General features: G+C 37.1%; 1 protein-coding gene across 16 annotated transcripts in view; it reads left to right on the top strand.

Annotated features, from left to right (window-relative positions):
- Positions 1–202: 202 nt before the first annotated feature.
- The window catches only part of PIP5K59B (Phosphatidylinositol 4-phosphate 5-kinase 59B), a 170,951-nt gene continuing 155,134 nt past the window's right edge, over positions 203–16,019 (top strand). For 15 of the 16 annotated variants that reach the window (XR_014443894.1, XM_083142762.1, XM_083142755.1 and 12 more), the window contains exon 1: positions 203–675. Coding sequence is in view for 15 of the 16 variants with exons in the window: in XM_083142762.1 (XP_082998888.1) it covers positions 558–675 (118 nt within the window). In the remaining variant the exon portion in view is untranslated. Of the gene's footprint in view, positions 676–8,595; positions 8,890–16,019 lie in introns of those variants that run through there. The other variant, XM_083142756.1, reaches the window with a different exon arrangement.

Raw genomic sequence — 16,019 nt, 5'->3', positions numbered from 1 at the left:
CAACAGGAGTGCTGCCACCTACAATAGTTTGCTTTGACCAGGCCAATTTCGCAACTTACGCCTGGTAAAAGAACTTGCCCAAGTAAACGCCATATAAAAATATGTTGCGTGAAAACTTCTGACATCTATCGGTGGCGGCCGCATTCTAAGTATATCATGTAGTCTGTGCTGCCATCTGTAGGTAGGAACGGATGGAACTAAATTGTAAAATCGACGTCACTGTGACAACGTTTTCATTAGTCAAGTATATGTTGTACTGTATACTTTTACGAGGTTGAGAAATGATCGTGTGTTTGTCCATAAGTGGTGATGAGTTTACGTATGCATAGTGTGAATTTTAATATCGGTGTATTTGGTGTAACGGTTCCAAAAAACAGCTGCTCAGTACAGCAAATTTCTGTGGGATCTCACCTAACTACGTGTGCGAGTGTTACTCGATGTGAAACCAGAATCTGACGTATAGAAATTAATTATTTTAGGCGACAATGCAATGGTTCTCAAGTTAAAACCCTGTGTGCATTGCAGTCAATTTGTGAGTGGAAAGTTTGTGTTTAAAAATGGCATCCGGTGATAACATTGATGGGATAACAGAATTAGAAAGTTTGGAAGATCCAAGTAATCTAAAGTATGCTGGGGACAACAGACGTATCGCTGAAGAAGACGAAGAAGAAGAAGGTGAGTAAAAAATTCGTCAATAGCATATTTTGATTCTTGAATTTGATTACACCCAACAGCTTTGAGGATTGTGCAAACTAAACTGTCCACTATCCTCACGCCGAAATTGAAAACACCCTGATTGCACAATTTATAGTTCCTCCCACCTAACTCCAGAGAAGTATTTGAATTATAGTCATTTTGTACAAATGTAAGCATTTAGATCTGTTGTTTTCATGTAATTTAAAAATTTCCTAGCAGCCGCTCCTTATTTTATGAATAACATTTTATGGCTGTCTTTCATGTTGAACTGGCTGCTTTTTATTTACGGTAATCTGAATTAATGGTGGTAAGAGAAATCCATTCCCTATTTATGTAATTTTCCATGAATTTTTCGGTATGTTTTGAAGTTATTTGGGTACCTATTACTTTACTATACCGGAGACACCTATCCATGATTTATTTCGCAATTTTTTACATTGCTAACGTACTATTCTGCATTGCGGAACATTTCTTTAGGTGAAATAATTAATTTCTAACGAAAATAATGTATATTTCTTACATTAACGAGTACTTACTGTTGTTCCTTATTTCCCACAAACCATCCACGGGTAGCCCCAAAAACCATTGACGTTAGCCCAAAAATTCACGATAGCCCCACGAACCATCACGGGGACGAGGTATGCCTACTAGGTTAGGTTAGGCCTGCTAGGTTAGGTTCCATTAGCACTCCTTTCGTTCAGTTTAGCATATATGGACAACATCGGCTTGTAGCAGCAGCAATAGTGCGTCGGGAATAGATTTTCGTAGAAAACCACATGCATTCGCATTAAAATGGATCAAAACTACATTCCCAAACATCAAAAACGCTACAGAAAATGATTTGCGTAAGTACTTTCTCCTGTAAATTTGAAGAAATCCGTCTCCAGTATAGTAAAGTGTTACCGTTATTTGCTTGATACTATACATTCTGCATGTACAAATCCATGTTGAAAATTATCTGTAGCTATAATTCGATTAATTATAGTCATTCCATATTTTATCCTGAAATCAGTAAAATCTAATTAACTTCGTGACATAAGGAAATTAATAGTTTCTTCAGGCAGTTCACAAACGATTGAGTGTTCTGAACCACAACACAGTTTTGCTGTGATTTCAAGCTCTCATGGTGAAGCACAGGGAAGTTTCAGTAAAACAGTTAACCTTAGTGAGCGTCATAAAGGTAGTTAGCATAGGGCAACTGCTGAGAAAGAATAACTTTTGGAGTACATAAAAGTTGTTGTTGCTTCAGCAACATTGGTACATGATGAAAAACAGGATTAAATTTCAAACTAAGGTAAATGTCTGTTATATCGGAGACACATTTCTATCAGACATTTTCAGTTTTAAATGGTTCGTACTTACCAATTGTGTATTGCAGAACATAGTTGAAGGTGCCATTATGCTTTTTACACTAAAATAACTTTGATTTTTCACATTACGAGTAATTCTTTTGGGTCCTTTCTTCCGTTGCGGAACATACAATATGGCGTGCACAGCTGTGGATCGTGGTCGTGCTTGTGTTTTGTCGATTTGGAGTGGTATGCAGTGTTGCAACCTTCTTAACCGAAAAATACCTACTTTCGTGTTCATTATGTCATCACAAACCATTGACGGATATCCCCAAAAACCATTCACGATAGCCCCACAAACTAAAAAATTCTGGTTAAAAAAAGGCACGTTTGGAAACACTGGCGAGACCGCGTGACTTTCGATGCTTGCGCCATCTGCAGGTACATAATGGAAACAACGGCATAATGTTGTCGCTTTGCACAAAATGCAAGTTTATTATATCAAAAGTGCTATTTCTTGTTGTGCAGCATTCTACGGTGGGAAAATACCTCCACGAACTTTCAAAATACTACAGAAACTCATTTCCGTAAGTGGTTTCTTCTGTAAAAATGAAGAAATGTGTCTCCGATATAACAGACATTTACCCAAACTAATACATGTTAAAAAGACTTTCGTATATATATATTATCAATATATCGATAATTGTAATAAAATATATATTTTCTTTACAAAGGTTGTCAAGTTCTGTTTATCAACCTTCCCTGGCACCATGTATAACAGGTCCTTGTGGCCAGGAGACGAGGTGGAGCCTTGGCCACTGAGAATAATACTCCAAGCCAACAATTATTCACTCTCCAAAATAGACGCCGTTCCCAAACACTTTGTAGATGTTGTTACTTCACTTTTCTGCCACTTTCGTCTAATCGCAAAGATGAGGATTAGTGATGATATGATGAAATTGATGAAGAGACACTTACAGAGAACACCCATGCCATTGCCAGGATTCAGATCCAGGACCCCAGGTGTCGTAGCATACTGTGCTAAGCACTCCACCACAGAGGTCCGCAGGTCTTCTGCAGACGTTCAATAATAGGTGTAGTTTTTTCTTTCAATGATATTGCCATAAGCACACACTTTTGACCGATTCAATGGCTGTTGTTAAGTTTTTGAGCCTCAGAGAACTACAGCTGGTGTAGCTGAACAATAAATTAAAATGTTGAATATAACATGACGACGTGGAGCTTAAGCCAACGCAAATATAATCTTCACTGTCATTTTACACTTAGAAACAGGTCGTAATGACTACCAGATAAGGTGGAGCCTCGGCCGCCGAAGAATTATCCTCCTAGGCAGTGTATTTTATATTCTATCATATAGATGTTGGCCCCAAACACATCACGTGTCCGGGGACTGAACACAGCACACTATTCTGAGGACAGAGACAGAATTAGTCTCTGAAACATATTTATATGAAAATTTAAAACTGTGGTTAAAAGTAAAAACAAATTAACATGAATGAATCGCCACTGATATGCTTTGTTCCGATGTTTTACATTGTTGGGATGTAGACAACAATGTGTGTTTCACGAGCTTTAGTATGCTACAAGTATTTAAATTGGTATAGCTCAATAGGTGGTTGGAAAAGCCTCAAATATTGAAGTGCACAATTTTTAAACTGCATTTCAACTTCTTGTGTTGAGAGAAAAATATTCCAAGTGGAAGACAATTTCTGCAGCGCAGCAACCTACCATGCTGTTCTCTTTTCAAAACAGTTAGATGGGGACGGATTGTTTTTGATGTGTACTATGCACTGTAGTTTCCTAACTGGTCTCAATGTAAAATAACATCTGCATATTATTTAACTGCAGAAAGACATGCCAAGTTTGAGCACATCATTCCCCTATTTGGCCACATTCAGTTAACCCCTCCATACTTGGGCCAATTCTTGCAATCTGTAATTCTTTACATGGGAGTATAGCCAAATGCTTTGGCCCCAGTCTGGTATGGATGTTTTTGTGAATCACTTTTATCATACACTTATCCTCATCTTCGCGATTGGCCAAAAGTGGCTGAAAAGTGAAGTAAAATAAACAATGTTTTGGCGCAGATTTCAAATTAGAAATAATAATAATAAAACTAGGTATGATTTGTAACTCCAGAAAGTAGGGACGTTCGGGATTGGAAAATTTCACTTCCCGACTATGTCAAGAAATTTTTAATGCGGAAAATGTTCTGAATTTTTTGATGCTCTGGAAATTTCAAATTCTACGTCATTTTCACCTTGAGTGTATGTTTTATAATTCTGTAATAAAAACTAACAATTTCCAAGAAGTTCCCAACACTTGATTAGAATGTAGAAAACATCGAGAATTAACTACTTATAAAAATGACCATTTTGAATTTCCCTACTGTTCAGGATTCCGAAAAGTTAAATGTAGAGTAGGATTGCATTCACAGAAATATAATATATTCTAGGAAATGTTAACGAACAATGTGAAAATGATTTCCCAAAGTCTGGATTGGGCAGGAAGATTTTTTTCCCCAATGTTCCAGTAAGAACAACACACTCAAACACAACTAGGTCCCGGGTTTGAATCCTGGACTGGAATTGCATGTTTGTGAATGTCCATTCATCAATTTCATCATGTCATCACTCATCCTCATCTTCGCAAATTAACCAAAAGTGGAACAAAAAGCGAAGTAAAATAAAGCAAATAACTCAAACACACCTAGTTTCAAACATGGGCTTACTTCTCCCATGCCCCATTTCTCTCATTTATTTTCGGTTTCTCCAATGAAAGGCATGTTTTATTAATGCGAGTTAACTGATGTCCGAGATGTTGGGCATTCACAATTTCTTTGCAATTCCTTCCAAGACGTAAGTCGAAATTGAGAGAAATTTCCATGGAAAAAATACATTTCATAGCTCTATCCACCAGTGAAAGAGCAAGGGCTCCATTTTTCATGTGTTGAATTCCTCTCTCTTGCTTAGTTTTCAATCTTTAGAATCATCAGATATTATACATATATAAGGTCACATTGTTAAAAGTGGGATCAAAATTTATGCCATGTGCCTCCACTGGGTATCAAACGTGGGACCTTTTGATTACAAGGCAATGATATTAAGGCTCGACTGGACCTTCGGCAGCCCTAAGGGCCAATTTTTAAAAATTTTCCTCTTCATTTGAAAAGCCACTGTGATATTCCAAAATATGAAACATTACATACGCGTAGAAGTCCTTCTCGAGCATTGACGTGAATTTTTGTGTAGTTTGCTTTTGCTGTTTTCTAGATATTCTCAAAAGTTTTGCAATTACAGAAGTCTGTTAAATGCAAACTACACGAAAATTCTCACATCCTCTAGAATGAATTCTAAGCGTATGTAATTTTTCATATTTTGGAATATCACAGCAGTTTCGAGTGAAGAGGAATTTTTAAAAAAATTCACCCTTACGGCTGCCAAAAGTCCAGTCGAGCCTTAAAACTATGCCATCGGGGAGCGAGTGTGTTATGTAACATCGTCCTTACTATTTGAACAGATACTCAAAGACAGATTAAGTACTCCAATGAGAAATGTGTGGGTCCTCAGTTTCATTGCAATATGGCCCTTTTTCCTCCATGCACTGATGAGCTGTAAGGTCTCATTTTCTATGATCGTAGGTTCCGTTAAGATTTTTGAATTGTAACCCATACCATGAAATGCAATTATCAGGAGACCGACCACCCTTATTAGTTTTCCCCAGTCTGAGTTCTGTGATTTTAGAAGTTAAGAGGAGGAGAAAGCAGCATTCAAAATTAGCAGTGGCACGTCTCAAAATATGACTAAGTTTTGGTTTAGTAACTGTCTAATTCTGATCCTTATGCACATGGTGGAAACTTTATGTATGGTCCTGGTTTTTAAATGCATGAGCTTGATAATCAATTTTGCACTTCAGGGTCAGTATGAATGTAAATCAATGCTAATTAAATCGATGCTAGAAATATGCAAGAGATTCGCTAAGTTTAGTGCATCGAAAGGAGAGACCAGTTCTACACCCCCTCCCCCTATGCCCAACCGTCCTGCTGCATTTCCGTTGAGTGCAATGGTGTCAGGCAGCTCAGTTCATCGCAGCTGGTCTGCGAATCCAAGGTCCTTCGATCGCTTTTCCCCCACTTTTGAAGGTCTGGTCATAAGAGACCTTTTTTTTTTCAGCCTCCTTGTTTACAAACATGGCAGAGTTTCTGTGACATGAAGATGAAACTTCTCAGAATGTAAAGCATGCAACGCTCTTTTTTTTTGAGAGAAAAAACATATTGAAGAGCATCGCAACGCAACTTACGCAGAATACATAGAAAAAAATATAAGTAAGCAAAAGTATAAATTTCCCCACGGTTACTGCTTGAAAAAACTGAAAAGAAAAGCAGTTCTGGATCCATTCTATTTACTTCATATTATTTATTTTAATTTTTTTAAATCTTGCGGTTCAAATATCGATTTCTGGAGGAAATCTTGGTTTACAAAACACAAAGTACTTCCTGCTGTTTTGTGTTTACTATGCTTACAAATGACAAGATTGATCAAGATTTTTGTTCTCGAGGTGATACACATACTTACTCAAACAGAACCTTTTCCCTAACATAGCCTATGTTTCTTTCACACCAGGGATGGCCAAAAATATCTGGATTCCGGAAAATCTAAAAATCTTGATTCAAAAATTCTACTACCTGGATTTCGGAAGCAATCCAAATTTCGGAGAGAGAAGTTTAACAATTTTTCCATTTTTTTAAATAGATTTAGCCATCTCTACTTCTCACGTCATGTACGAACACTGTTATCATCGTTATCAATGTAGGAATGTCCCCTCCCCCTTCCTGGGTTGAAAGATTGACCCTGACATTTCGCAAGTCTTGCGATGAATACCTAAAAATGTCACGCTTCGCCACTGACTAAGGCAAGTAAGCATACAGGAACATGAAGCCAGTAACAAAAAAAGACAGATGCCAAAACCAGTGTAGGCTATATGTATACATTTCTAAGAAATTTAAGACTACAAAACATTTTCGTGCATTGTAGTGTATCCTGTAAAGTGAAACCTTTTTTTTTATTTTTATTATTAAAAAATACCCACTTCAATGTCTTGACAGGAAATCAAGGTGACTGGTGCTGCAAAGCTAAGAGGTTCTCAATTCGAATGAACTGGGTTTGATTTCTCATTTTCATATATTGTTATGTATTGGTAAGATAGACTAAACTAATTAAATCTTAACATAGAGATGATGACTATGTTCACTTAAGTTTCAATTTCACTTTCAATTCATGATTCATATTTGAGGGCCCACTACCACAGGCAAATTAAGATTATACGTGAACTACTAGGCTTTCAATGTATACCCATCGTTTTGCCTGTTCAAGCATTATTTGCTTCAGCAAAGAAGCTGTCAATTTCATATGCTATCTAGCATCGCCTGTGTGAATTATTAGACTCTTGAGCACAAAGACCTCGCTGCAGCATTCTACTGTGCATGTATACATTTTCCATGTGAAATGAAAATGCTTGTAAAACATACTTTTTGCAGCATAGCTTCAGTTGCATTTTGCAAAGATTTTTACAAGTTTTACAGGAGATTAGAAAATGCATTTAGACCTACTTGAAATGCTGTCTGATGCATTCATTTTGTATGAAAAATATATAGACATTCAGGATATGAAGAAAAGTGTGAAACTACTAAGGCCAAAGGGTCATCGGGAGATGTGGCGATGACAAAGCAAAATAATAAAAAGATTACTTTTTAAATATTTTAGAGAAGAAGAAAAAATAAATCAGAATATTCGCATATTTGAGCGAAATATACAGCATATCAAGAAAAGTGCATTGTTTACCAACAGAGAAACAATTTTTAAAAACAAAATGTACTCCTTTGTCACAGCCCACCCCAAACATTTAGTCAGCTATAAAAAATAGATACTAGCAGTTGTAATTTGGCCAACCTTAATGTTGTCTAATCAATAACTTCAGAATAAACTTTTCATGATTTTTTTTTACCATTTATTAATATTATTATTGTCATGATCCCGTGTCAGAGCAGTCCTTTATTTTGATTTAATTTGGAATTTGTTGGTTGTATTAAACAGAAATGAAAGCATTCTGGGATGGGCACTTCATAAAGGCCGGTGAAAATTCCAGGTTTTCCAATAATAAGTACCAACTATTTGTTTTATATTAATTGCAATGTAGCTGGGAGTACCAGCCAACAAGGGCACCTATTTATGTATTTATTTATTGAAATTTCCAGTACAGCGAAGCCTTTTTTAAACAGCTAATTTCTTGTATCGTGTATTTTTTTTCAAATCTTTTTATTAATTGTGACATTTAAATGAAAGACGGGAAGGAGTATGTTGTCCTCTTTTTTTTGGGGGGGGGCGTATAATCTTTTCTGGCTCCCTTGCTTTGATGAAAGGGAAGTGTTATGCAAACTTTCACGTATATTGGAACGACAGCAATAATTTTCCACTTAAATCCAAATACGTTCCATTCATAACGTAAAGAAATAAATTACAATCTGAGCTGCTTGCGTGCTCTGATGCTCAACTTTTTGATCGAGTGCTCAGGCGCAATCAGTGTCGGCTGTGCTTCCGGATGCGGTGTATGACCCGAGGCAAAATGGTGATATTGATATTGTAAAGGGTGGTATAGTGATGAACGTTCATGTGTGTGTAACGTAAAGCGTGTAACATGTTGTGAAAAACATGAACTCTCAGTTGGAGATGTTTGAATGTTGTAGTTTTCAAAGGACTTTTTCATTGAACAAATGTATCGATGAAGTAAGGGAGTAACAAGATGGCTTCTGGCAAGCAGGCTACAGTTACTAGGAGCAGCCCTCGAGATAGTGGTGGTAGCGGCACATACTATGAATCAGATGACGGTGAGTGTTATATTGCAGTGTAAACAAACTGTTTTTAGTTGTTTATTTTGCCCGTGTATCGGTAGACGTTCTGTACGACAATTCTCGATTTATCGTCTGAAATACGGCAAATGTCAGACCGTAATTATGCTTGTCTTTCGTGCATTAAGACGTGAATGTATAAGCAAAGTAGAAAATCTCGCTTGTAGCAAAATGCATGTAGCAAGTGAGCGAGACGCTTGTGTAAGACAGTATTCCCTTTTCGAACATTTATTTTAAGACTTTATTCCCCTATTCATCCGCGAGAAAATTCATGATTTTTTTCATGGTGTTATTCTTTCATTTGCTTGATTTTCTTTAACGAGAGCAGCAAGTATCCTAGTAATTGAAGTGTCATATTTTGCAGATTACAGAAAGTGTAGCCTACTGTTATTCTTTTGAAAACATACAGTAGTGATGATCTTCCATGATGAGATCCTGTCACCTTCCTTTGTGACATCATTACTTATAATGATTTTGGAATATGTTCTTTGCATTAGATGCATAACTGCACATCTGCCATCGAGTAGGAAATTAAACTATTTGCATATATTAGGCATTATACAAATGGGTGCTTTTTTGTTTGATATATCTAATTTCTGGTTTTGTTTTGATATACACACACACTTTTACTGGACCAACTTTCAACTACTGAAATCATGCACCTAATCTACATCATATGGAATCGCTACATGTCTAAATGCACATGCTCAAGAAGTGTAATGAATGCTGACTACATCTTTCATGCGGCTTGATTTTTGTATGCTAGTACGTGAGGCTGGTGTGTGTGTATGTTAACGTTTGGCAAAGAACTGTTATTCAGAAATGCTTATACATGAGTAGGTTAGACAATATATAACTTGTGTTTGATTACTTCATTAAATTATGGGAGTATGATATCACTTATTGGAAATGGAAAGAAAGAAGGCCAAGAATTGCCAGTTTTTGAACATGACACAACAACCTTCATCATGCGGAATTTTCTAGTTGAGTGGTTCTCAAACTTCTAAGACCATGGAGCCCTCCTTTTTTCTCAAAGACTAGGCTACTGAGTTCTGTTTTTTCTTCTGTACCCATCAGTGCAAAATTGTACATATGCAGCCACTGACAATTGAGGAATTTCTTTTTAGCCTGCTGCACACGTTCATTCTCAGTGTTTCTGATATTTTATATATCTAATTTAAAAAAAAAACATACTCTTGTACAAACCTAACGTTGCTTCATGAGCAAGATTCCATTTGATAAATATTTGTTGCAAATCATGATCATTGTTTGTGGAGTGAAACTTTTGTCTACATTGTTAGTGAAAATTTTGTCTTGGTGGGGGCAGGGGAGATATTCTCGGTATCCTCCATTAATTTTGCATGTACAGGGCATATACTTGACTTCACCATTACAGTAGCTTACCTGGCAAAATATATCGGACGTTGCAGTACATTTTGAGGAAAATGTGTTTCAAGTTGTGGGGCAGAGAGTAAGCTCAACAAAAAAAGTCACATAGGATAAATTTCCGATCTACTGTTACCAAGTTTTTGTGGAGTTTGCACTGTGCCTGACAACTTGAAACACATTTCCCTCACAATGTATATGTTTGTTGAATTTGCCCTTCGTATCTGCAACACCTCATATGTACATTAGGGGGTAGAAAAATACACGGCCATATATTAGAATGTATTGCATGTTTTTTTATGCCGTTACCAGTTTAGCCTACGGTACTTGTTTACTATGTCGGACGGATTTCTTCATTTCTACAGAAGAAACTACTTACCGTAATAAGTTCTTGTAGTATTGTCTAAGATCGGGAAGGTGTTTTGTGTGAAATTCAGGTAAGTTTTCTGTATCCTGGAAACGGATTTCTTCAAATTTTAAAGTTTGGGGCTCATTTGGGGGAAGGTGACTCCGGCCAATTTCTAACATGCCTTTAACAGGGTGTCTATAGAAAAAGCCGGGGAGTCTGAGTGGAGGCGGGGCCGCGTTAGTGGTTGGGGGCGGTAAGTCAATTACATCAGGGGCGGAGCCCAGAATCGGTGGGAAATTTGGGTCGAAAATTTCAAACGAAAGTAATTTTTTTGTTTAAATTTCGCACCGATTCCGGGATGGATAGCCCCAAAAACCATTCACGGAATGTTCCGCGAAGCATATAGGTAAGTACGAATGTCAAAAATTGACTAAACTCAGAAGTTATAGGTGTCCGACGGATAGTAAACTTTTACCAGTTGTAAAAGAATATTTTTAATATTTTATTTTTCTTAATTTATTTTAAACAATGATTAAGCTTCATTCATTTGTTTCGGATGCAGAGTTGAAGACAAAATGTATATATTAGCATGCTAAACCATTATAAAGTGGTCTGGAAAGGTGCTTGAAAATTCATGTAGATGCACACAGCAATTCGGATCCCACTTTAAACTGTAGGCACAAGAAGAAACTCGAGCAAGCAAATACTTCTAATCCAGAATATTGTGATAAAGTAGAAATGGCCTCTCTGTATGCATTCTTGGTTTCACCTGTCTACCATGTTTTTTGACTTTCTTGTGCTCCGTTCCCTCTGTACTGATATCGCAAGAGATCATCGAACATGCTTTGCTTACAGGGATGTAGTGTTGCCAGCTACAACAAATTTACCAACAAAAGTAAACTTTTAGATCAAAGTTTTGTTACTTCTGATTTTCCGTATGATTGGTGACAAAATTCTGGACTGTGGTGTTGCTTAGCTGCCACTTCTTCAGTTCACCCATATAATGCACATTCCTAAACTCACGAGGTGTTGCACATGACTGATATTGGTCACAACCCACAGATTAGTACAATATCAGTCATATTATCACAGCGAAAAAAGTTTCATGTTTTCCCTCAACATTGATAATGTGGAAAAAATCTCTGCCTTGCCTCACTAAGCAATTTCTGGAACTTACTGTACAGAATAAGTTGACAATAAAAAGTACTAAAAGATATGTTTTCAAGTTACTATTAATGGAACTTAGTGTTGTACAACTTTTTAATCAATTTGTAATTATTTTCTTATGCTAAGTAAATAAAACTACATTAACATTACATATTTTGTTCCATTTTGCATGTATGATGTATATTTTTGAGAATTTGTCAGGTTTGTTCATTTCTACTGCTAACTGCCGTGCATCCATTTCCTTGCGAGGCCGAGAGATCTGAAGAAGTATGGCGTACGGTGCTAGAAGAGATGCCGACATTTTTGACCAGTAATGTACCGCTTATTTTTATGGACATAACAGTGAATTTTTGTGCAAATTTCCTACACTCGTCTCGACATGAGTCTCTTTTCACGTAAGTGTCATACATAAAAAATCTTTGGTGAACTTTGCAGCTGGCATTTAAATTGCCTCACCTACACACACTGCAATTACACAAAGAAGTAGCACAGGAAGTAACGAAAAATGACCTTCTTTCACACAGTACGAAATTAACACTCTTGGTTCAAGGTCTGTTCCTCACTCCATTCGCAGCTCTGACCAGGGCACCTGTAGTCGCGATGGAAAGTACAACACAAGCTCGTAGCTTTCAGATTGCAAACAATGTTCCCGAAAACTATTGACTTTTAACGGTTTAGTCTGTATCGTAATCTTGATACAGTGTTACACATTCGAAACCTCCAAATGCTTTCGAGGGTAGACTTCAGCTTGACGTTACTGGCCGAAAATGTCGGCATCTTCGCTAGCGCCGCCTGCCACAGTTCTCCCGATCTCTTTGCCTCGTAAGGAAATGGACACACTGTATATGCTGTATCAAATTGGACTATAGTTGGTGTAACTATTTAATCAAAATTGTGTTTTCTCAATTAACACCTAGCATCCACCATGTGGATGCAATGAAGATCACTGTCTCTTAGTTTTGAGAGAAATGTCTTGCTGGGTGACATGACACTGCCAGTTTTGGTTATTCGGTACTACTTCCGTTTAGTCAAAACCCCTATAACTCATTAATTTCGTCCTCTTTAAGATTGCTACTTACTTATTCTGCATTGCAGAACATTCTATAAGGTGTAATTATGAATTTCTCACGAAAATAATTTCAATTTTTCATATTACGAGTAATTATTGTTGTTTTCTTCGCTTGTGTGAGACACAATATGGCGCGAGCATTCTGGAGCGTCGTGCTTGTGTTTGTCGAGTGATGCAGTGTTTCCAACCTTCTAAATAAAAAATATGCCTACTTCCGTGTTATTAATTTTCTATTTTTTCCCGGGTAGCCCCACGAACCATTCACGGGAAGAAAATGCCTACTTCCTTGTTATTAATTTTCTATTTTTTCCTGGGTAGCCCTACAAACCATTCACGGATAGCCCCACGAACCATTCACGGGAAGGTTACGTTAGGCAAGCATAGCTAAAATTTGGGGTCACGTCATCTTCTTGAAAAAAACATGGGGGTGGTTGGAAACAGTGACAGGAGGTTACGTCATCAAGCGCATGGAACATCCGGTTCGTACATGGAAGCAACGGAAATTGTGATATTTTTATACATAAAAACATGAATTATTGCTAAAAAAAGATGAAACTATGACAGAAAATACATTCAGGAACTTCAACAATCCTACAGAAGTGTTACCGGGTATTCTTTTTGTTCATTATTTGTTATTTATTCATGTGATTTTTTTCTTGAATGAATGAAAATGTCAGAGTTCAAATATATGAAAGTGAATGGGCTTGAATTAATGACTTCAGAAGAACATGAATATGCTGTCAGAGAATGCAGGAATATTTTGTAGCGGCAGTATAATTTAATTTATACTTAAATATGCATTGTGTGTGTAATATTTGAAGTAACAGTTCATTCAAAATCATTTCCTTGTTAGGGAAAGGGAAGGTGTGTGGACTGTTTGAGCCAGGTGATGGACATTCAGTCCTGTTAATGAATACTGGAAGAAGTACTCGGGAAAGGTGTATTTTATTGTATTTGTAAGTACAGGGTGGGCCATGAGTAATAGTAGAATACAATCACATGGCCATTTTGAATACACCAAACACTATGCCTGTACACCCAACACATATACCAATATGATGCACCTTATCTATACTTTGAAAATAATGTCGGTGTAACCTAATGTCTTCGCCGTAGCCGGTGCTCAAATTGCAATTCGTGTGGGCAGAACTGTAAATCACACTCCATAATCCAATACAGTGAACCACATTTTATATGCAGTTTCCTTGTTTGCATCATGACAGAGCAGAGCAAACTCTGTGGACATTTTCAGGGTGTACATACTGTCGTCTGGAGCCACGCGTGCTTTCTATACATGAATCAACCTGATTGAAGCCACTGTGTCACCCACCTGGATATCGTTCTTCTGTCTGGAATGGAGAATGGCAATCCATGGTGCAGCTCAAGATGTATGACTCCACAGCCTGAATATGCCCCTGCACTGGCCAATGACGCATGGTAAAATAAATCTAAAACTTTTGTGTTGCACTTGGCACCACTGCACTTTGCTTTGTAGAGGATTGCTACTTGTTGTTATACTATTTCCTGTGGCCCACCCTGTATTTTCCAGCTGAAATAAGGGAATCACATCTAAAGTGTGTGCAACATGAATTTTGATCCATTTACATCATGCAATGCTAGAGATATTTTTTCAGCATGACCTCAATTGTGTAGTGGTAACATCATCACATTGTAATCAAGGGACCCTGGGTTTGATACGTGGTGGAGGAACATAGAGGTTCGGATTCCACTCTACACTGGGGGTCCAATCCCACTTAGTCTTACCTGTGGACTTGAAGACAAAATCTCTACAACTTGGGTCTTCCTCAGTCTGCAGACTACTGCATACAGATAAATGTGGCAGATTTTAACAGTTTCCTACGTTTATATGTACATGCAGTTCTAGGTTGAGAAACATCTCCAACAGGATCAAATTTCTTCTACTTTGGCTGGAAATTTAAGTAAAGAAGGAATCTTATCTCCAAACACATATTACAAAATACAACTTTTGATAATGAAGCACTTACTACCACATCGTTTAACAGTAAAGATACCACCAGAAGTGAACACAAGGATTAGTCATCTCTTCTTACTCCACCCCCAACAGACAAGACAACTTTTAAATGGTTTAACCCTCATAAAATATTCTCATCTCATTTCCACACCTGCCTGATTTTTTTTTCTGAAATTATTTCCAGTTAGTTGTTTCTTCATATACTTGAACTCAACTTTTCTTTAGTTATATTGGAGCTCAAGAATAGAAAATCACGACTAAATAGCCTAACAAAAAGATTGTCCTAAAAGTGTAAGGTGCCTTAGTTCCTTGATTTCATCCACATGGTCTTGCTTTGTTTCAGGTTATTTGAGGAAGCCCATTTTTGAATAGCTATACAAACAGGTTTACTGGGACCTGGATAGCATAGTGGTAACTTAATCATATTGTAATCAAGGGTTCCATGTTTGATACCTCCATTGAGGCACATGGTGGTTGGGATCCCACTTTAAATTATAGGTCCAGTCCTGGTTAGCCTTTCTGTGCATAAATTGCACTTAAAAATATACTCAAACAAGCAAACAGGTTAGAAAAACCTTACATTTTGAAGTAATCAAATTCTCAAATATATGCCACATAAATGGGGTTTCATTTACTTATATTCTTGTTAAAAGGAGTAAGATAACAATTATTTTCAAATATATCTTAAAAGAAATGCATTTGCATATAAATCCTAAGTCTAGTAATGACATTGCTCTGGTTCTGATTGAACCCAGGAACACATCACCTTTGAAGGAATTGTGCATGTAAATAAAGCAGATGTACTGTCTACTGGTCAGTGTCGTCTCCTTACCCAACTGACACAGACTGATACATGACAGACATGCCAAAGGGCACCCCTATCAGATACAGATAGTCTTCTCACTTTGGCTGTTTCTTGTCTTATAAATTAGAACACAAAAAAGTCAGCTATGGAAATTATTTCAATTTTTTTGGATGCATGGTAAGTGCATTTTGATCTTATGCATTTCACTTAATGATATAGCAATCCACAATATCTTCACCGAAAATAGTCTGGAAGACAGATTTTTTTATGCTGTCGTAAGGGTTTTCACATTTTAAAGCCGACTGAGGCGATTAACATAAAGAGGTAGAAAGCGACAGTA

The sequence above is a fragment of the Lepisma saccharinum genome, chromosome 21 (genome assembly GCF_977018435.1).
Source record: "Lepisma saccharinum chromosome 21, izLepSacc3.1, whole genome shotgun sequence".
Taxonomy (NCBI): domain Eukaryota; kingdom Metazoa; phylum Arthropoda; class Insecta; order Zygentoma; family Lepismatidae; genus Lepisma; species Lepisma saccharinum.
This window is presented reverse-complemented; position numbering and strand designations above follow the sequence as displayed.